The sequence below is a fragment of the Hemitrygon akajei genome, chromosome 6, assembly GCF_048418815.1.
Source record: "Hemitrygon akajei chromosome 6, sHemAka1.3, whole genome shotgun sequence".
Lineage (NCBI taxonomy): Eukaryota > Metazoa > Chordata > Chondrichthyes > Myliobatiformes > Dasyatidae > Hemitrygon > Hemitrygon akajei.
The window spans coordinates 67,192,627-67,216,146 of record NC_133129.1 but is presented as its reverse complement, the minus strand read 5'-3'; the positions used below and the strand labels follow the sequence as shown (position 1 = coordinate 67,216,146).

The 23,520-nt window shown below is 40.3% G+C and overlaps 1 protein-coding gene across 5 annotated transcripts; it reads left to right on the top strand.

The window, feature by feature from the left end:
- Positions 1 to 838: 838 nt before the first annotated feature.
- On the top strand, positions 839 to 22,947 carry aptx (aprataxin). 5 transcript variants are annotated; one of them, XM_073048561.1, is made up of 8 exons: positions 839 to 879; positions 5,723 to 5,856; positions 7,130 to 7,176; positions 9,994 to 10,335; positions 10,982 to 11,041; positions 13,440 to 13,666; positions 20,518 to 20,621; positions 22,634 to 22,947. In XM_073048561.1, exons 2-8 carry the CDS (start codon positions 5,727 to 5,729, stop codon positions 22,783 to 22,785), a joined length of 1,062 nt encoding a protein of 353 aa, XP_072904662.1. In that variant the 5' UTR covers positions 839 to 879; positions 5,723 to 5,726; the 3' UTR covers positions 22,786 to 22,947. The 5 variants fall into 5 exon arrangements, with proteins under 5 accessions (XP_072904662.1, XP_072904663.1, XP_072904660.1 ...); XM_073048562.1 differs by lacking the exon at positions 839 to 879 and adding an exon at positions 889 to 1,127; XM_073048559.1 differs by lacking the exon at positions 839 to 879 and adding an exon at positions 890 to 1,089.
- Positions 22,948 to 23,520: the final 573 nt, after the last annotated feature.

Genomic DNA, 23,520 nt, shown 5'->3' with positions numbered 1-23,520 from the left:
CGACTGTTTACTCTTTTCCATAGATGCTGTCTGGCCTGCTGAGTTCATAGAAACATAGAAAATAGGTGCAGGAGTAGGCTATTCGGCCCTTCGAGCCTGCACCGCCATTCAGTATGATCATGGCTGATCATCCAACTCAGAACCCTGTACCTGCTTTCTCTCTATACCCCCTGATCCTTTTAGCCACAAGGGCCATATCTAACTCCCTCTTAAATATAGCAGGTGAACTGGCCTCAACTGTTTCCTGTGGTAGAGAATTCCACAAATTTACCACTAGTTCCTCCAGCAGTTTGTAAGTTTGCGTGCATTGTTGCCAGAAACATCGACTGCTTATTCTTCATAGACGCTGCTTGATTTGCTGACTTCCTCCAGTATTTTGAGTGTGTTAGTCTGGAGCAAAGTATGAACAGCTGGAGAAATTTAGCAGGTCAGACAGAAACCAACAGTCAACATTTTGAGTCGAGGCTCTTTATATCTGGACTGAGATAGGTTCGTTTCAAAATAGGTGGAGCCAGAGTTGACAAGTGATAAGCAGATGGAGGTGTTGGATTATGTTAGCAGATGGAAGGTAACTTTATCTATCACGTACTGGTCAGTTTCTTTAAAAGTCAATGAGCCTACCTCAGTCAGTTTCATAGACTGATTCCCTATTGGCTTTGACTGCCAAGAGCTACTTCACCTTTAAGGGCATCTTATCAGTGCAGCCTAAAATTACGCCCAACGCGCAGCGCACTACACACGTGGGATGTAAAACTCCATTAATCTAATTCAGAAATCAGTAAAGTATCGCAGTCGCCAGCCGGTGGGTGGGTCTTCTGCTTTACGCATGCGCATTTCCAGTTTTCCCGGAGAGCGCCGCGCAGGCGCGCTGGCTACATGGTGCGTGCTGGGGTTTCTGTAGCAGGACTGTGGTTAATGGGGTCGCTCTTTGGGGGGGGGGGGACAAGGAAATTCAAACTGTTTTCTGGAAGCAGAATGGGGTGCAGTGCTGGGACTTCGAGCGAGGCTTTGAATATTTGAAGTGGCACCCCTGGCTCTAGCATGGGATTTGTCGGGTCAGGTTTCAGCTCGCATCAGGCCTTTTGAGAGGTGAGCGGTTACGAAGGAAGTTGAAAAGAGGGAAAAAGGCAAGTTTATCGGGCCCTGCCTTCGCTAATCGCAGGGAAGTGAGGGAAGGCAAAGACACACAGAGTAGGCGAGTCACACAGATTCTGATTTTAAAAAAAGTAATTAGCGCACCAGCTAGTCATAATTTTCTGCAGCGGTAGGGCGGGGATATGCTGACCTGCCCAAGCCACATGTACATTCTGTGTCTAGCTACACTACACCATTGGCATGTTACCTTCAGATAAATAAAATAGATTTGCAATTATATGTTGGTATAATTTTCTCAGAATATTCTATGCAAGCTTTAGGGTAGAAAGCGCTTTGTAATGTATTGTCCCTGTTGTAGAGTAAACAAGTAATTAGTGCCCAGGTTCCCACAAACAGGAATATGATATTTATGACATCTGCATTAGAAGTGTTGATTGAAAAATAAATGTGGGGTAGGCCACAAGTGAGCACTTTGTGTGTTTTTAAAATAGTGATGTGGCCCAGAGCAATTTTCCACTGTCAATCAATGCTAAAACATCTCCCAAAAGTGTCTTTCAGTTTATTAGCTTGGATTTTTAATGTCCACGTTTGCACAGTGGGGTCTGTACGTTTTATGAGAATAGGTGAACAAGCTAGGTCTTTTGTGTTTGGAATGAAAGAGGATGAGGAGTGATTTGATAGAGATGTACAAGATAATAAAAGGCCTAGAATGAGTGCTCACTTGGGGGTCTACCCCACGTTTATTCCTCCTGAACCTAAGAAAGTTGACAGAGTGCATGTCTCTGGACTTTTTCCCAGGCCGGAAGTGGCCAATACCAGGGGGCATGACTTTAAGGTGATTGGTGTAATGTACAGGTGGGGAGTCCGGCTGTAAGTTTTTTATGCAGAGAGTGGTGAATACATGGAATGCTTTTTCAGGAATCATTGTAGAGGCAGATCCATTAGGGTATTTATGAAGCTCTTAAGTGGGCATATGAATGATAGAAACATAGAGGACTACCTAGAAGGGAAGGGGTTGGTTGATCTTAGAGAAGGTTAAAAGGTCAGCTCAACATTATGGGCTGAAGGACCTGTACTGTGCAGTAGTGTTCTGTGTTCTATTCATGATTCCCTGGCTGAGCACAAGAGTACTGCTAACTGTAAATCTGTAAGAAAGCTTAGCAGAGTTATCATGGTATAAAATATAAAGATAGGAAATTTGTTCAAAGAGCCAAAACTAGAATTAAGAAAAGATGATCTGGGGAAAATGGTTCTAGAGTTTTGAGTTATTGTTCTAAATTTACACATATAGATAGAATTGTAAAGGGAGCTTTTGGTGCATTGGCCTTCATAAATCAGTATACTGAGTACAGGAGTTGGTATGTTATGCTAAAGTTGTATAAGATGTTGGTGAGGCCACTTAGGAGTATGTGCAAACATGATGAAATCTGCAGATGCTGGAAATTCAAACAACACACACAAAATGCTGATGGAATGCAGTAGGCCAGGCTGCATCTATAGGAAGAAGTACAGAATATGAAGGCCGACTCACAGGTGAAATGTTGCCTCACCTGGAAGGTGCCCCAGACAGTTCCCTACGTGACTCCCTTGTCCATTTGTTTCTACCCCCCCCCCCCACAAAGCAGGATCTCCCAATGGCCTCACATTTTAACTCCACGTCCTATTCCCATTCCGATATGTCTATCCATGGCCTCCTCTACTGTCAAGATGAAGCCACACTCAGGTTGGAGGAACAGCACCTTGTATTCTGTCTGGGTTGCCTCCAACCTGATGGCATGAACATTGATTTCTCTAGCTTCTGTTAATGCCCCTCCTCCTCCTCCTTACCCCCCCCCTTAATTATTTATTATTCCCCCCCTTTTTTTCCTCTCTCTGCCCCTCTCACAATCACTCCTTGCCTGCTCTCCATCTTCCTCTGGTGTTCCCCCTCCCCCTTTCTTCCTAGACCTCCCGTCCCTTGATCCTTTCCCTTCTCCAGCTATGTATCCCTTTTGCCAATCAACTTTCAAGCTCTTGGCTTCATCCCTCCTCTTCCTGTATTCTCCTATCATTTCTGATCTCCCCCTTCCTCTGCCACTTTCAAATCTCTTACTATATTTCAGTCCTGACGAAGGGTCTCGGCCAGAAACGTCGACTACTTCTTCCTATAGATGCTGCCTGGCCTGCTGCGTTCCACCAGCATTTTGTGTGTGTTGCTTGGAGTGTGTGCAGTTCTGGTCACTTGCCAGAACTGGAAAGATGTAAACAAGTTTGAAAGAGCACAGAGAAAATTTACAAGGATGTTGCTGGGACTTGAGGACCTGTGTCATAGGGAAAGGTTTAATAGGTTAGGACTTTATTCCCTTGAGCATGGGAGAATGAGGGTAGATGTGATAGAAGTATACAAAATTATAAGGAAGGATTGGACAGGGTAAATGCAAGCAGGCTTTTTCCATTGAGGTTGGGTAAGACTAAAACTAGAGATCATAGCTTAAGGGTGAAAGCTGAAGTGTGGGGAACTTTTTCACTCAGAATGGTGAGTGTGGAGCGAGCTGCCTGTAGAAGATGTGGATACAGGTTTGATTGCAACATTGAAGGAAAGTTTGGATAGGTACGTGGATGGGAGGGTTGTGGTTCAGGTGTGGGCCAATGGGACTGGGTAGACCCAACAGTTCAGCATGCACTAGATGGGCCAAGTCGATGTCCATGCAACAGTGCTATATTGAGTGAGGAGGTGAAAGGTATGTACAAAACTGAGAAAATTACAGTACAGAAATATCATTTTACTTGAGTTGTGGTAGTTTATTTCATATGAGACTTTCCTCTACTAATCTCATCCTCTCAGATCCTACATTTTCCAGAAGTAAAACTGTCATTCATAAACCCGTTCTATATGGCTTGTGTTATTTTTGTGAGAAGTTTAGGCAGATTAGAATTGAAAGGAGGCAGGACCACAACCCCAAAATGAAATATAAAACCAAATTCTATTTATTATAGCAGTTATAGCATAGCAAGGATGTTCTGAAGTGATTCTCAGAAGCCATTTCAATTTGAAATTGCCTCTAAGCCACGTGGCGATTTAGGTTAAAGAGGCAGGTTTTAAGGGGTGTCTGAAATGAAGATAATTAGAGATGCCAAGAAACTAGGGGAGTGATTTTCCACAACTCAGAAGTTTTGGTAGTTAAAAGTATGGTCACCAATATAGTGGGGCCAATTTGACAATGTAAAATGAGAGGTTTTTGGAGGGTTAGGGACTGGAAGGGTTACGGAGAAAGAGAAGCGTGCAGAGATTGGAAGCAATTGAGAATTTTCAAATGAGGGTATCTCTTCAAATTTGTATAATTGGAAGCCATTGTTTCAAGATAGAACTAGAGATGTACTGAGGATAAGACACTGAATGGGATCTGGGAGTAGTATTCAACATTTGCTGTGATCAAAACATGCACTTTTTTAAAATAAGTTAATGTAAAGCTTGTGTTTAGAACAGTTGGATTCTAGTCAATAAAATGAAGGTGCAAACTGAGATTGACTTTAGAGATTTGCACACAACAAGCTGCAGCAAGAACTGGCAATTAAGATTTATGAGTTAGCTCATTTCTTAAGCAGTGGCATAGACTATATGGGATGTGAAACAGCATCAGGCTATTTAGTTCAAATGACCCATGCTGGTGGTTTATGATACACATAAGACAGTGTAGAAGCTATTTCCTTATCAGAACTTGGATTCCTCCTGTTAGGTTCCTTCTGAACCTAAGAAAGTGGACACTGAGTACATGTCTGTAGTCTTCTGATCTAGCCATTCACTTCAAGGTTTGATGTGTTGTGCATTCAGAGATGCTCTTCTGCACACCACTGTTGTAATGCATGGTTAGTTGAGTTACTGTTGTCTTTCTGTCAGCTTGAACTAGCCGGTCTGGCTATTCCCCTCTGACCTCTCTCATTAACGAGGTGTATTGCTCACTGGATTTTTTTTTTCGTTTCTCTCAGCATTCCCTGTAAACTCTAGAGAAGATTCCAAGAAATCGGCCATCTCTGAGATGCTCAAAGCACCAGCAAACATTCCATGGTCAAAGTCACATAGATCATATTTCGTCCCCATTGTGATTGAACAGCAACTGAACCTCTTCAGCACATCTGCATACTTTTAAGCATTGTTGCTGCCACATGATCAGATAATTGCATTGACAAGCAGGTGTACCTAATAAATTGGCCACTGAGTGCGTTGCTCAACTGGCAAATTACATAGTGCACATGTACCTTTTTAAGGGAAGCTGTTGTGTTTCATTTAAGATGCTGGTTTTTTATTGTGTTAAGAGAACTCATAAAACCATGGTGAAAATCTAAATTATTGCAACATTTAATAAGTAGTAGAAATGTCTTTGGTGTAATCACAGGTCTCAAAGTACTTAGCAGAAGTGATTATCAAATAAAGGAAGCAAAGACAGGGTTGGTTTAGTTGACCTGGCCAAGGAGAGTTGGGGAAGTTTGTGATGAGAATTTCAAACTTTGGGGCAAAGCAGCTGAGGCCAGTTGTTGCACAAGGGAAAACAAGTGGGTTAGTGGCTGGAAATGGATGAGTGTTGAAGGGAGTAGGGTGTCAAAAAGGTTTTGATAGATATATGACTAATCCTCATTTTTTCCCCTCCAGTATAATGCGGGTTTGTTGGCTTGTGAGTAAAGATGGAAGGCACCAACCAATACGCCTTGCACACTCTACCTGTGTATTCATTGGACGGAGTCCAGTGACCAAAATTACGGATAAAAAATGTTCCCGGCAGCAAGGTCAGTGGAGTAGTATAGATTACCTTTACAGGTCATTGTCAGGTATAAATCTAATTTATTTAAGATCAGTTGTTATTTGTTCAGTTCTCAGACGCTGGTAAAGAGTATGCAAAGTTAACTGAGCTGGATGTTCCTTACCCAGATGTTTGAGTTTATTATTTGCTGGTTTTCGATAACTGAATGCCTTTATTGGGGATTTGAGGGCAGTTAATATTCAAACACCTTGTCATGATTTTCCATCAGACAGAGTAGACCTGGGGAGGCTAGAAGTTTGTGGTCTAAAGGACACTGGGTGCTTACAATAGTCCACTTATCACAAAATATGAAGCTGTCCAGCAGATCAGTCCACACTGAATTCCATCGAGGTTGATCGGTCCTGCTTCCTATCATTCACTTGTAACCATGCAATTTGTTTTCTTACATGTCCATCAACTTTCCTTTCATTTTTGCCACTTAATAAAACACTGAAGGCTAATTTACAGTGGCTACTTAATCTACTAACAAGTCTTTGGGAGGACACTGATGTTCCCAGCAGCAATTGATGTGATCAAGGAAAGAACAGGCACACTCCACGCAGATAGCATCAAATGGCAGGATCCAACTGGATTCCTGGAGTTGTCAGGTACCACTGTGCAACCATTCTGGTTATTTCACATTTCGTTAATGAACCAAATTTAAATTCCACAGCTACCATGGTTGAATTTGTCATGTTACCAGATCATTCACACAGAGCTTATCATTTGTGTTATATAATTACGATACTACACCTTTGTTGCAAAGTTATATGCTGTACAATTGTGCCTACAGGTGCAATTATTGTTGGGATCTGCAGTGTGCTAATTCATGTAACAATATGTTCCAAAACAATCGCATATCCACCTTGATCTTCCTAAGCCTTGCAAATGTATGCAATTATTTGAAGTTGTACAGATATCACTAAATCCTAGATTTTAAAACATCAGCAGAAGGTTGAGAGGGGCAGATAATTATTTTTAGTCAAAATTGTTGAAATCTAGAATGTTCTATAAACAAGTGCTGATAAACTTGCAGATTTTAAAGACAGCAAGTGGGAGTTTGCAAATGAGTCAGGATTTCAAAGAGCTAGTCAGGTATGATTGGCCAGCCTATCTCTTTCTCGGATGAATAATTAATTGTTGTGTCAGCAATGTCCTATATTGTTCTAACGTAGATATTAAGGGAAGTAAAGGTAACTTTGAAGGCTTGAACAAAATTAATATACTGTATTAAGTTTTGGTTTCTCTTTTCATTTCAGTACAGTTGAGAGCGGATTACAATAAAGGATTTGTTCTTGTTAAACAGGTATATATGTACATTTTTCTATTGGTGTTGTACTTGTATATTCAATGTAAGTCCTCTTATTTTTGACATGTTTTGATTGGAGAAACTGTTTCACTAGCAGAATGCTTGATTTCTGGAAGAGAGGATAAAGACGATTGTAAAATAACAAACTGAGAGACTTTGCATGAAAGGATGATGGGAGCTGATTCAGTGTAAGTTTTTAAAAAGGATCGGATAAATACTCAGGAGTAATTTGCAGGCTGTGAGTAAAGGGCAGTGATGGAAATTATTGCTTCCTTGAAAGAGCTGTCCAATCCAGGTTCTACCGGCACAATGGCTTCCTGTTCTGTGATTCTGCAGAACAAGTTTTTGTACTGTTCAGCCTTTGGCAATACTAAATTCTATTGTCAAGTCATGAGCAGAAACTGCAAATGAGAAATATCATATGTGCTGTTTGAAGATAAAGAAATTAAAGGAAATAGGGAAATGTCAAAGGAGTTGAGGCGGGTGTAGATCTGTCATAATCATTGAATGGCAGGACAGATTTGAGATGGCTTATTCCTATTTTCTAATGTTACTGTTCTCGTTTTCTTATGTTTATCAATTTGCATACCATGCTTTTTTTTAACCAAAAACAAACTGCTCAGTTAAGAATGTTGTTCAATATGAGTGCATTAATTGAATTACAGTGGATTCCATTTAATAGGGACACATCAAGATCAGTATATTTTGATCCAATTAAGGTGACTGCCTCAATTAGCCAGTTTCATGCAAATAGTTAAAAGCGTATAAAAAAGACAAAATAGATTAAACGAGTAACAAATTATGACATACAGAACAAATGAGAACACTACAGTACTGTAAAACTCCCTAATAGTTATCAACAGCAGAACTCATCCAGTGTACACAGCCATGTTCTTTTGATAAAATGTAAATAAACAAAATCAGCAGAGACACCTAGTGCAGATAACGGACTGCCTTCATACAATGCTTTTCACAATTGCATCCTGCAAATCTTTATTTTTATTGGAACATTCAAGATGATTGTCAATATATTCAAATTCTGTACTGCTTGCCTTGTTGAAATAGTAAAATAATTTGATTTTTTACTCCCGGCCATTTCTGGCATCTCCAAGCCTGAATGCGTGAGGCGTCAGTGAGTGAAACAGTTTTGTATTGTCTTGCTGCTTATTTCTTGCCGACCATCAGTGACAAAAATTACTGCTTTTGGAACACAAACACACGCAACAGACACTATTTTAAAAACTGCTCTAAGCACAGTGTAGTGTCTAACAGCTATGCAAGTGCACGTGACTGACACTGTTTAGAAACAGTTTGGCAACAGTCCTCTGTTCCAGTTAAGCGGCATAGTGTCTCAAATAAATTGAGAAACCCGGCTAGTTTCTCAGTTAGTTTTTGGTCTTTAAGAGTTGTCCCAAATAAGAAGCTGCCCTGATTAACTGGAATCTACTGTATGAAAGTTTATAAATGTCTACATGTTAAAAATGATGCTTTGCCCTATTTGTATAGCTTAAGTGGCACATTTTAAAATAATTTGGATAAGGATATTAAAGAAATTAAATTAACAATACTCAACCATTCAGAAACAGCTTCTTCCCCTCTGTTGCCAACAGTTTTCTGAACAGTCCATGAGCACTGCGTTATTCCTTTTTGCACTATTCTGTAACTTATAGCAATATTAAGTCTTTGCTCTGTGTTTCTGCCACAAAAACAAACATATTTCACATGTTAGTTGGGCTGATTTTATATATTCTGTTAAATCTGTCATAATTTTTAAGGCTTACTGATTGTTTAAGAATACAGGCATATACCTGATGAGCTGTTGCCTGACCTGAGCTCCTCCAGCATTTTGTGTGTTAGTTTATTATTACTTTATCATTTATCTACTTACGAAATCTAGAGTATACCCATGGTGTGCCTAAAACCTTCTGACAGTAACTAGCGATGCGCACCGATAGGACAAATCAGGAGATTGTCTATGGTGTAAACTGTAGTTTATCTTTGTCATCCCAGCAGATGAAACGCTTTATAGGTGACAAAGAATAGAAGTTAAAAGCTCTGGGGAGAAAAAGTGGCTCAGAAAATATTGGCTGGAATTTTGCCTGGATTGTTACTAATCCTGTAATTGATCCACTGTCTTGGCATTGTTCTTGAACCACAGGAGCTGTCTGTTAGTAAATTCTGATTGCAGGTATTGTATGAAAAGGTGATGGAAGCAAATTCAGTGGTAATTTCAAACTATCATAATGGAGCTAGATAAATATTTATGGAGAAATAATTTGCAGGGCTGTGGGGTAAGAGCAGCTAGTAAGTTTTATAAGGCAGCTCTTTCCAGGAAAGAAATAGTCAAGCATACTAGGTCATTATCCTTTATTTCTTTGAAATTTATAACTTCAGTTTTTGCACATGGTATTTAATGCTGTGAGCAATCAGAGCTTTGTATTTGGGTTTATAACAATGTAACAAAGACTAGTGTTCAAATTAAAATTTTATTCAATTAAATTTTACGTTGCAATTCAATGACTTCTCTTTTTATTATAATGTCTATATTTACACTTCTGTATTCTAGTATTGGAATTCTTTAATTCAAAATGTTATTGGTATTTAGTTGTTGAATTGACAACTGATCAGCGTTTGGACACTACATAAATTGGATATGGGGGATCAGGAGGAAAATGGACTTGAGATAGAAGAATCTTTTTGAATGGCAGAATAGATTTGTAGATGCAAATAGCCTATTCTGAGTTTCTGTGTTCTAAAATACTGCAAATGTTCAGTACCTCTGGATACATTTTCTTTTCTTTGCTTCCTACAAAGTTAGGGATAAATCCAAGCAACGTCAATTCAGAAGATGTGGGAAAAGACAGGGAAGTGAAGTTGAAGCCAGGACAGATTCTTCACCTCGTCAATCAGTTATATCCATACACCATTAAGTTTGAAGAAGAAATCTTAGAAAAAAAGAAGCTGTCACCGAAGAGACCCCATGAAGAAATTTCTCTTAACCCTAGCTCTGGCACATTGAACAAATGCCTTAAGACTGAGCACTTGAGTCCAAAGGAGCATGGCTTGTTTAATAACAAACTTGAAAGGAAGAAAGAGAAGAGAAATGATGAACAAACAATGATGACAGCGAAGAGTGCAGAAATACCAGAAAAAAATGTAATTGATGCATTTGGTTTAAATTGTTGCATGTTATCATTTGAACTTGGCCTTGCTCTGAATTTCCCAGAAAGGTTTACCATTTGGGAGCAGAGGTGCAGTGAACTATAGATGCACGTAATAATCAGTATCTTTAGAGAGAGAAACTGTTAATATTTTAGAGTGATGACCTTGCATGAGAGCTTCCCAATGATGATATGAGCATGAATCATTAACTCAATTTATTGCTCCAAAACCCCTTTCTAACCTGCTGAATGCTTCTCTTAATTTCTGTTTTTAGTTTAGGTCTCAGCAATCAATATTTTGCCTTAGTGCAATTGAATCACTTACTATCTGCTCTTAAGATGTTCATGATTTTGATTTTATTTAGAAATAGAGAATACAATTGTTTTTATATCCCTGTGGTTTGATTGTGAGGAAAGGAGGAGTGGGACCCTATATTTCTATTCACTCTCAAGGCTAGAATAGCTTGACATGCATGTACAAGATCCCATGAGATAATAGTGTACCACTTTTGCAGAATGTATATTTGAAGGTATAATTATAAGTGGCAGTCTTAGTCCTGGTTATATATTTAAAAGTTCTGTTAACATAATTACCTAATGACTGAGATTGTTATTCACACCATCTAACTTTGCTTCTTCAGGATTTTCGGGGAATGTGGAGTCAGGGGCTAAAAGTCTCCATGCAAGATCCAAAATTGCAGGTATGATATTTTTACCTCCCCAAATATAAAATCTTAGATTGTTATAAAATGGTTTTCTTGTGCACTTGTACTGCTAGCATTTCAAAGCATATATAGTTTAATTGTTAGAAGGTTGTTAGTGTGTAAAAATGATTAATCATGAAGTTACATGAAATCTATGGAGAAAAAATAGAAATTTCTTATCATCAAAGTATGTATACTTTATACAGCCTTGAGATTCATCTCCTTACAGGCAGCCACAAAACAAAGAACTCCAATAGAACATATTAAAAATAAGACTATCTAAACACCCAACATGCAGAGAGAGGGGAAAAAAGCAGGTCATACAAACTATAAAAGCAAGCAAACAGCATTGGAAAATGAAGGTCACAATGGCAGGCATCACTGTAGCCAATCCAGAAGTCCACTGTCTCAGACCACAACTTCTGTCCAGCAGAGGCAAGCAAACCCCACAGAGTAGCGAGCTGAACTGGCCTGTTTCTTGCCTCCAACCCTGACACCTGAACCTTTTCAATCTGGCCCAGTGCTTAAATCGTTCAAAACTTGGGTTGTTCCTCACCCATGAGCTCAGGCTCCATCACCTTGAAACGGCCAGTACCTGACCTTTCTGATTCAGCTCAGCCTATAATTGATCGTTCCTCACCTTGCCTCTGCCACATTGAATTACCTGAGCTTTAACTTAAAACAGCATTGTTTGTATCTTATCTTGCACCATCACAATTACTCCATTGCCTTTGATCTTGAACTGCGCTGACTCATTAATCAATGTCTGTCCTCACCTATCACCCTACCAGCCTACAGATCCAACGTATAATCCTCCGTAACTTCCGCCACCTCCTACGTGATCCCACCACGAGCCACATCTTCCCCTCCTCCCCCCCCCCCCCCACTCTCGGCTTTCCGCAGGGATCGCTCCCTACGCGACTCCCTTGTCCATTCATCCCCCCCATCCCTCCCCACCGACCTCCCTCCAGGCACTCATCCCTGCAAACGGAAGAAGTGCTACACCTTCCCCCACACTTCTTCACTCACCACCATCCCAGGCCCCAGACAGTCCTTTCAGGTGAGGCACCACTTCACCTGCGAGTCAACTGGGGTGATATACTGTATCCGGTGCTCCCTATGTGGCCATTTATACATTGGGGAGACCCGCCGCAGACTGGGAGACAGTTTCGCTGAACATCGGCGCGCGGTCCTCCAGCAGTGGCGGGATCTCCCTGTGGCCACACACTTCAATTCCACAGACAACTCCCACTCTGACATGTCTGTCCATGGCCTCCTCTACCGTCAAGATGAGGCCACACGCAGGTCGATGGAGCAATACCTTATCTCCCGCCTAGGTAGCCTCCTTCCTGCTGGCATGAACATACAACTCACTGACCTCCGTTGATACCCCTGCCCCCCCCCCCACCCCCATCCCTATGTATTATTTTAGTCTGGTTCTCTTTCTCTCTTTTTCCCCCCCTCACTATAATCTCCCCTCAGCCCTACCTTTCTTTCGCTTTTATTTCCCATAATTCTCCACCTTCCCCCTAGCCCACTTCCCTCCAGCCTATCACTTCCCAGCTCTCTACTTCATCCCTCCCCCCACTTCTTATCCCTTCTCCACCATCCCATGTTACTTCACTCCTGATGAAGGGTTTTGGCCCGAAACGTCGTCACTACCTCCTCCCATAGATGCTGTCAGGCCTGCTGAGTTCTGCCAGCATTTTGTGTTCTTATCTATTTCCAGCATCTGCAGATTCACTCGTGTGCCTCTGTTTTAAATCCTTGGATTAAAAATAGAAAATGCTGAAATGAGAAACAGTTAAAGTTGCAAGTCCAAGACCCTTTATTAGAACTGGGAAGGAAAGAAAACGAGTTACTTTTCAGTAGCTGAGAAGCTGGGAAGAACAAAGGGAAGATTTCAAATATGGTGAGACCAAATGAGTTGTTGTGCATCTTTCTCTGTTATCTATTGATAACACCAGTGCTATGGGATATTCCCAACTGGTCAGGCTATTTCCATTGGAGAAAGAAAATCTGAGACAAGATCACAATTAAATAACTGGCAGAAATGGGCAGTTCAGATAGACAGAAATTAAGAGGGTTAGCAGAAGTTGTAGAATTTAATATCAGCATACCCAGGTAGAAGAAGGGGTGTTGGTTCTCTCAGTTTTGTGTTGCACTTGTCGTAGCAGTACAGGAGCCATTGGCAGTTTAGAATGGGATGGAGAAGTACAGTGGCTTGTGGACTGAATGCAGGTGTTCAAAAAAAAAAGTAGCACATTATTAGCATTTGGCTTTTCCAGTGTAGAAGAGATTACATGTGGTCAGTTTTTTTCATGAAATATCTTTTGAGTTATTTTCCTAAGTTGATTTATAGATGGATACAAAAATAGTTTTCTTGCTCTTTCAGATATATAAAGATGATATCGTTGTAGTAATTAAAGACAAATATCCGAAGGCTCGTTTTCACTGGCTGGTATTACCGTGGGAATCTATCTCCAGTCTAAAGGCTGTGAGAAGGGATCACCTAAATTTGCTTCAACACATGAATGAAGTTGGAGAAAAGCTGGTGAGAGAATATGTGGATTCCAAAGCATTAAGATTTCGATTGGGTTACCATGCTATTCCAAGCATGAGGTAGGAAAAGATCTTTTTTTTGCAGTGCATTATGCATGAATATCAGAGCTTCTTTGCTACGCTCACTCCATTTTTTTGTTCTCTTGGTATCCTGTGCATCTGCATTAAAGGTGAAGACTATAAGGTGTAAGAGCAGAATTAGGCTATTTGGCCCATCAAGTCTGCACAGGCATTTCACCATGACTGATTCATTTTACTTCTCACCCTCAATCTCGTGCTTTCTCCCTTGCCTTTCTTGCCCTGACTAATTAAGTATCTATCAACCTCTGACTTAATTATCCATAAAGACTTGGTCTCCACAGCCACCTGTGGCAATGAATTCCACAGATTTATCAATCTCTGGCTAAAGAAATTCCTCCATCTCTGTTCTAAATGGACTCCCCTCTATTCTGAGGCTGTGTCCTCTGGTCTTGGACCCCCCCCCCCCCCCCCATTACAGGATACATCCTCTCCACATCCACTCTATCAAGGCCTTTCAACATTCAACAGTTGTCAACAAGGTCATCCCTCATTCTTAACTCCAGTGGCTAGAAGCTCAGAGCCATCAAACGCTCTTTATATGACAAAACTTTCAATCCTGGAATCATCTTCATGAAACTCTTTGAAACCCCTTCCAATGTCAGCGCATTCTTTCTTGGATAGGGGCCCAAACCTGCTCACAATGCTCCAAGTGAGGCGAGCATTACATCCTTGCTTTTATGCTCTATTCCTTTTGAAATGAATGCTAACATTGCATTTGCCTTCCTCACCACTGACTCAACCTGCAAACTAACCTTTACGGAATCCTGCATAAGGAGTCCCAAGTCCTTTGAACCTCAGATTTTTAAATTTTCTCTCCATTTTGGAAATAGTCTACCCTTTCATTTTTTTCTACCAAAGTGCATGACCATACACTACATTCCATCTACCACTTCTTTGCCCATTCTCCTAATCTGTCCAAGTCCTTCTGTAGCCTCTTTACCTCCTCAGAACTGTCTGCCCCTCCACCTGTCTTTGTATTGTCTCCATAAAGCCATCAATTCTGTCATCCAAGTAATTGACATGTATCATAAAAAGAATCTGTCCCAGCACACACCCCTGTGGAGCACCTCTAGTCACCAGAAGGAAAAGCTCCTTTTATTCCCACTCTGCCCCATGTATAAAGCAGCGGCTGATGGCCATGGTAGTATCTTTCCTGTACTAGCCAGGGCTCTTAACTAGTTAAGCAGCCTCGTGTAGCACCTTGTTAAAGGCTGTCTGAAAATCCATGTACACATCACCCACTGATTCTTCTTTGTCTAGCCTGCTTGTTATTTCTTTAAAGAATTCCAACAGATTTGTCAGGCAAGATTTTCCCTTGAGGAAACCATGCTGACCACAGCCTGTTTTATTATGTGCCTCCAAGTACCCCAAAACGTCATTCTTAACAATCAACTCCAACATCTTTCCAAACACTGAGGTCAGAGTAACTGGCTAATAATTTCTTCTACCTCTCTCCCTTCTTGAAGAGTGGAGTGACAATTGCAATTGCAAATCAGGCAGCCCGTGGTACAGTCTCCAACTGGAGTGTAATTTGAACTCATTGTCATTGTCATTTCGACCATAACTGCTGGTACAGTACCTAGTAAAAATGACAACGTTTTTCAGGACCATGGTGTTACATGACACAGTACAAAAACTAGACTGAACTACGTACGTAAATAAAAACAACACAGAGAAAGCTACACTAGACTACAGACCTACACAGGACTGCATAAAGTGCACAAAACAGTGCAGGCATTACAATAAATAATAAACAGGACAGTAGGGCAAGGTGTCAGTCCAGGCTCTGGGTATTGAGGAATCTGATAGCTTGGGGGAAGAAACTTACATAGTCTGGTCATGAGAGCCTGAATGCTTTGGAGCCTTTTCCCAGACAGTGGGAGGGAGAAGAGATTGTATGAAGGGTGCATGGGGTCCTTCATAATGCTGTTTCCTTTGCGGATGCAGCATGTAGTGTAAATGTTCGTGATGGTGGGAGGAGAGACCCCGATGATCTTCTCAGCTGTCCTCACTAACCACTGCAGGGTTTTGCGATCCGAGATGGTGCAATTTCCGAACCAGGCGGTGATGCAGCTGCTCAGGATGCTCTCAATACAACCCCTGTAGAATGTGATGAGGATGGGGGGTGGGAGATGGACTTTCTTTAGCCTTTGCAGAAAGTAGAGACGCTGCTGGGCTTTCTTTGCTATGGGGCTGGTGTTGAGGGACCAGGTGAGATTCTCTGCCAGGTGAACACCAAGAAATTTGGTCCTCTTAATGATCTCTACCGAGGAGCCGTCGACGTTCAGCAGGGAGTGGTCACGCCATGCCCTCCTGAAGTCAACAACCATCTCTTTTGTTTTGTTCACATTAAGAGACAGGTTGTTGGCTCTGCACCAGTCCGCTAGCCACTGCACCTCCTCTCTGTAAGCTGACTCGTCGTTCTTGCTGATGAGACCCGCCACGATCGTGTCATCGGCGAACTTGATGATGTATGTGGTTCAGCAGAGTGAACAGCAGTGGATTGAGCATGCAGCCTTGGGGGTCCCCCGTGCTCAGTGTGATGGTGTTGGAGATGCTGCTCCTGATCCAGACTGACTGAGGTCTCCCAGTCAGGAAGTCTAGGATCCAATTGCAGAGGGAGATGTTCAGGCCCAGTAGGCTCAGCTTTCCAATCAGTTTCTGAGGGATGATTGTGTTGAATGCTGAACTGAAGTTTATGTGAGCATGTGAACATCCAAATGTATGTGTCTTTTTTGTCCAGGTGGGTTGTCCAGGTAGGTGGAGGGTGGTGGCAATGGCGTCATCTGTTGAGTGGTTGGGACGGTATGCTAACTGCAGGAGGTCCATTGAGGGGGGCAGCAGGGTCTTGATATGCCTCATGACGAGCCTTTCGAAACACTTCATGATGATGGATGTAAGTGCAACGGGATAGTAGTCATTTAGGCAGGACACTGAAGACTTTTTCGGCACAGGAATGATGGTGGCGGCCTTGAAGCAAGTTGGAACGGTGGCGCTGCTCAGGGAGATGTTAAAGATGTCAGTGAGAACATCTGCTAGCTGGTCTGCACGTCCTCTGAGCACTCTACCAGGGATGTTGTCTGGTCCAGCAGCCTTCCGTGGGTTGACCGTGCACAGGGTTCTTCTGGACAACAAAGTTGCATACATCAGGGTACTCTTTATTGACCACAAATCAGCATTCATTGCCATCATCCCCTCAAAATTAATCAATAAGCTCCTTGACCTTGGTCTCAATACCTCCTTGTGCAATTGGATCCTCTATTTCCTCACTTGCAGACCCCAATCAGTTTGAATTGGCAACAACATCTCCCCCTCAATCTCTATCAGCACAGGTGCACCACAAGGCTGTGTGCTCAGCCCCATGCTCTACTCCCTTTACACTTGTGACTATATGGCTAAACACAGCTCCGATGCCATATTCAAGTTTGCTGGCGACACCATTGCCATAGGCTGAATCAAAGGTGATTATAGATCAGCATATAGGAGGGAGATTGAAAATCTGGCAGAGTGGTGCCAAAATGGCAACATCCTACTCAGTGTCAGCAAGACCATGGAGCTGATTATCAACTTCAGGAGAGGGAAACCAGAGGTCCTTGAGTCAGTCCTCATCGGAGGATCAGCAACGTTAAATTCCTCTGTGTTCTTATTCTGGAGGACCTGTCCTGGGCCTGGCACATAAATGCAATTACAAAGAAAGCACAGCAGCGCCTCTACCTGGGAGTTTGTGGAAATTTGATGACATCTACAACTTAGACAAACTTCCATAGATGCGGTGGAGAGTATATTGACTGGGCTGCATCACAGCCTGGTATGGAAACACCATTGCCCATGAACATAAAGACCTACAAAAAGTTGGTGATACAGGCCAATCCACCTCGGGTAAAGCCCCTTCTCCCCACCATTGAAAGCAGTGTTCTTCATCAGGTATCCCCACCACCAGGTCATGCTCTCTTCTCTCGCTGCTGCCATTAGGAAGAAGGTACAGAAGTCTCTGGACTCATACCACCAAGTTCAGAAACTGTTATTACCCCTCAACTATCAGGCTCTTGAAACAAAGGGGATACTTCACTTTCCCCATCATTGAAATGTTCCCAAAACTAATGGATTCACTTTTAAGGACTCTTCATTTCATATTCTCTATTTATTGCTTGTTTATTTATTATTATTGTTTTTGTATTTGCAGTTTGTTGTCTTTTGCAGCTGGTTGAACACCCAAGTTGGTGATGTTTCTCATTGATTCTGTTACGATTATTCTATAGATTTATTGAGTATGCCCACAAGAAAATGAATCTCAGGGTTGTATTTGTCACATAAGTACTTCAATAGTAAATTTACTTTTATTTTGAATTCAGGAGTGTCAGAAGCCTATGTTGCTATTTTTCTCCTTTCACAATTGCTTTTTGCGTTTTTAAAAAACATTTAATTCAAGTCAAGTTTTGTTCCAATAATTCTACAGTGACCAGCAAGCAAAAAAGGTAATTGTGCTATTGTTCTTTTAAATACATTTATATCGGCCTGAAAATTACACTGGCTGTAATTCAGAGTGCCTTGTTTCCCCAACAGTAACAGTCCTCCACATACAGTGACATACTTTGAAGCTACATTCACCAGCTTTCATAAGCAAGCTGCCTCTGCGTGTACTATTTGAGTCAAATGCCCTATTTTTGGTAAAATGTGGTGGTTATGGTGACCAAGGCATATTTACAAGCATCTCATGTTCTTCATTTAGTACCATGGCACCTTCATCATGTAACAGAACCAGGGTCTTGCATTAGTGCCAAACTCAAACAAAGACAATGGGGTAAAATAGCATATTCTCTGCAGTGCTGCATTGTTACACTGGACTAGAATTGAATCCATCATTATTTGTTTTAATTATGTATATGTTATTTATTTTCAAATTAGCTTCTTCCTCTAAATTTTGTAAAATTGCACAATTTAATGTCAAGTACCTACATGAGTGATAATGTTAGTCAATATATTGGTGAGATGACTCCAACTTTTTTCAGCAGTTGTTCCCCTGTAAAGCCAAATTTTATAATGCCAATATTACCAATAGTTATAGTTCATAGTTTTTCCAAGAATGATATGAAGTATAAACAGCAATACAAAGTTACAACTGAAAGCGTTTCTGCTTGGTCTCTAAGTAAAACAAAGCCAATTTTGTCCTATTACATGAGATGTCTGCATTTTTGTTTTGTAGTAAATCTAATCAAGATTAATAGTACTGTGGAATTTATGTGCAGACTTTATTTTTAAAATACAAACCAATTATGAAATATAAGCAGGAAGTATTTGATAGCTAAAGCACAATATCCAACCATTAATGCTATTTAATTTTAATTTTATATATTTTTGTTGCAGTTCAGGGAAGTTTTCTTAGTGATTATTGTTCGGTAATTTGGATGTTTTCAGTTGCTGAAAAGTCTTTGTACAAATGCATCCATTTTAGGTTTTTATAACAAGCTACATCTTAATTGGCAAAAGATTAAAACAAGACAGTAAAACAATCAAAAGATTCACAACTCTGAAGAAAATTCTCCCCATCTCAGTTTTAAATTTCAATTCCGTATCATGAGACTACACCACATACCGTAGATTCCGTACTACAGAGCGCACCTGATTAAAAGCCGCAGGCTCTAATTTTAGAAAGAAAATCAATTTTGTACTTGTACAAGCCGCACCGGATTTTAAGCCGCAGGTGTCCCACGTTGTAATATGAGATATTTACACAGAAAGATATTACACGTGAGGATTTTTTAACTTTTAATTAAATCCGTATGGTAACATAAACAAATACATATTGCAAATGCTTTTTTTCGAACCGTGCCTGTAACACGGCTACTTTTAAATATACATACGTATTGGTAACACACAAATTACGTTGTGTATACTTTTTTACTGAACAGTGCACGAACAACATTCCAATATCTCCTAACGACTGGTAAAAAAATATATACTGCAGCCTACCAGGAAAAGTTATTGATCGCCTTTAACTTAAAAGCAGCGTTTTCGCCCGGGTCTAATGCGCTCCCCCCCCCACCTTTCCGTTTATCGCAAACCGGTATTTCCCCACAAGACGCGGCGAAACCGGATGTGACGTCATAGCATCCCGGGATGTAGTACAGAAAACAAATATACTTAAAACACTTCTAACTTTAACTAGAAAATACTAACAAATGAATTACTAAGCGAAAATATTATAAACTAAATAACTGCCATAAAGGCAGCACAATCCTTTTCTTCGAGTGTTTTCCATGTTGATGAGGGTGAGTACAAATGACTGATTTACAATAATTTAATTGTGAAAGTGCGCTTGATTTATCGTACAATTTCATTGGACCTCTGTGAACTACTCATCAATTTTATTGGTCTACTGTTACGGGGCAAAATGTTTTTGGCGGCATGAAAAAAAACCATGCATTAGCCGCACCGTAGTAAAGGCCGCAGTGTTCAAAGCTGTTCAAAGCGTGGGAAAAAAGTAACGGCTTATAATCCGGCATCTACGGTAGTTCAGCAACCTTGGGTCAAGGTCAACAGCTTTGTGTTATCCAAACCATAAATTTTCCTCTCAGTTTTGTGTTTAATTGCATCATGAAGATTGAAATAATGTTGTCTAGACCAGGGGGTACTAACCTGGTGTGCACAGACCCCTTGCTTAATGATATATGTTCATAACTTAGAAAAGTTTGGGAATCCCTAGTCTAGACAACTTCTTGAATTATCATATTATAGTTTTTTTTTGGGAACAGGTTGAATAGAAGCAAAAATTTTTTTTTTAACAGTTAGTTAATCACAATTTCACTCTTTACTCCTTTTGTTTTTATTAGCCACATGCATCTCCATGTTATCAGCCAAGATTTTGATTCTCCCTGCTTGAAGACCAAAAAGCATTGGAATTCATTTAATACTGATTATTTCCTGGAATCCCAAGGTATGTATCCATTTACTTCAGTAGTTTAAATTCCACATTACTTGTACTCCTTGAGACACTTATTCCAACTTTCGAAAGGTCAAATCAACTATTTTGGCATGCATACACATCATTAATCTGAAATGCTGGAGATTAATCGCCTGAAAATAATTTTTGAAACTTGCATAATTGTCAAAAGCCAAAACAATTTTCTTTGAAAATAGTATCATCACTTGTATAGCAATTTAAATAACATACTAATAAAACGCCAAATATAGATATCTGATAATTACCAATTCATTGAGCTGGTGAACCAGTCTAGGTATTTATAATGCATATCAAAGTTGTTGAATTTAATTTTCCTCGAGATGCCTTAAGTTTTATCTTTAGTTATGAACCTTTGAGTATAATCGTTGAATGATTTATGGTATCAGTATGTACTAGTCATAAGTGAAAAGAAAATATTTTAAAATTACAACAGGTTTATAATACTGATACAGGCCATTCAGCCTTGATGGTCATATGTGGGTGTTTCTGCACCATGTAAGTTACCATGCACCTCCCTCCACCTCACTCTTTAAACATCACATCTTATTCCTTTCTTCTTTGATGACATAGCCACATCACCTTTCAATGCATCAGTATAACACAAACATGAGAAATAGTAGGAAGAAACCATTCAACCTGCTCTGTCATTCAGAAAGATCCTAACTGACCTCTATGCTAATCCTGGATCCCTTGATTTCCATAGTATCTAAAAATCTTTAAATCTGTCTTGACTGACTGAATCTCCTCTATTCTATCATGTGAGATTTCCAATGATTGATTATTCTCATCTTGGTCCTAAATGGTTGAAACTTTCTTTTGAAAGTGTGACCGCCAAATCTTGATAACTCAACTAAAGGAAATATCATCCTTGCATCTACCCTGTCAGGAAGCAGAGGAATTGTGTATGTTTCAATGAGATCAGTTTACATTCTTTTAAGCCAGGGGATCCCAACTTGAGTCCATGGACTCCTCACTTAATAGTATTGGTTATTGGTCCATGGCATAAAAAGGGTTGGAAACCCCTGTTTCAAACTCTGTAGAAGTACGGTGCAGTACATAGTAATAAAAAACCATACTTTACAATAAGAATATATACTGTGTATGTATGTACCCTTGACTTTCCTTCCTGAAATCCACAATCAATTCTTAGCATCTTGAGTGCAAGGTTATTGTTACGACACCACTCGACCAGCTGATCAATCTTACTTCTGTATGCCACCCCAGCAGTATCTGAAATTCTGCCATCAATTGTTGTGTCATCAGCAAATTTATAGATGCCATTCAAGCTATGCCTAGTCATGGATATAGAGAGAATAGAGCAGTAGGTAAAGCACACATTCTTGAGGTGCAGCAGTGTTGATTGTCAGTAAGGAGATGTTATTTCCGATCAGCACTATGTTTCACAGACTTTTCTATGTTTCTTGTCAGGAAGTGTGTGTGCTTTCCATTTCTTTATTTATCTCACCTTTCCTTTGAATTCTGAAATGTCTCCAGTCCTTTGGTTATTGGTCCTTTTGGATACATTTTAAACTTTTTCTTTAGTATTATCTTCAGCTTCTGGTTTTGGGTTTGCGTTTTCACCACAAGCTCTTCACAATCAGTGATTATCTGTCCCTTCTGCACAAGAATTGTGCATGTGATATGGAAAGGGTTGAAAATGGCTTGAGCTTATTTAATATGCCTGTTAATAAAGAAGCTGTGCTCTTTAATGGCATGGCAAGGAATGCAAAGTCACAAACAAGAGAAAATCCTGCTGAAGGGTCTCAGCCCGAAACATCGACTGTACTCTTCCGTGGATGCTGCCTGTCCTGCTGAGTTCCTTTTGTGTGTGTTGCTTTGATACCACGTGATAGCTTCTAATCTATCAGCTGCTTTGCATGTGCCTCTTCCTGGATTTGTTCTTTTATAAAGCAGACAAATATAAATTAAGAATCCTTCTGAATTTGAATGAATACTAATGCTTGATACTTTTATAATTTGACTAGATGTGATGAAGATGGTGGAACAGAATGGAAAGGTAATTGTCAAGGATGACATGCCTGAATTGTTAAAAATGCCATTATTGTGCCATGTCTGCCGACAACAATCGTCCACCATTCCACAATTGAAGGAGCACCTGAGAAAGCATTTTCCTTAAAGTTTAGCAATTCCATTGCCTCCACGTCTTTCCAGCAACATTCATCCACCTGTTTGCTATTTGCTGTGCTGCTGTGCAGTTTAATAAAGGTTTGTTTCTTATTATTTGGAAAATGAAAAACAAAAAAGGCTTACTGGTAAATAAATTTAATTACATACTTTAGCACTAGGCTATACTTGAGTTATTAGCAAACTCACCCCTGGATCAAGGTATTGTGGGTGCACATTCCCACTCCAAAGACTTGAGCTCAAAATGTTAGGCTGACCTTCCTGTCCAATACAGTGATTGTGTTATTCTGAAAAGTGCTGTTTTTGGGAGAAGGCACTCATCTGATGTCCTGTACGTGCTCTCTGAATGCAAATGTTACGTATTTGAATAGATTATGTAATCGGTATTTGAGAGTTGCTCGGGGGATTTGTGCTCTATGCAAATCAGTTGCTCCATTTGCTACATCTGTGACTAATCTTAAGAGGAGTGAATTAACTGGAAAACATTTTGGAACTTCCTCATATCATGAAATACATAACACAAATGCAAGCCTCCTTTTACAAATCTCTCAATGTCTAATCATATTTTACATTTTTGATAAGGAATTCAGTGGGAAAACTTACAGTGCAGGTGGTTGCTTTCTATTAACATAACATCACATTGTGTAGTTGTGGGTAAGTTAATGGTCCAGCTATTGAAGTCAAGAGGAGGGCATGCATTTTCAGATTGCTATAGCACTGATACCTG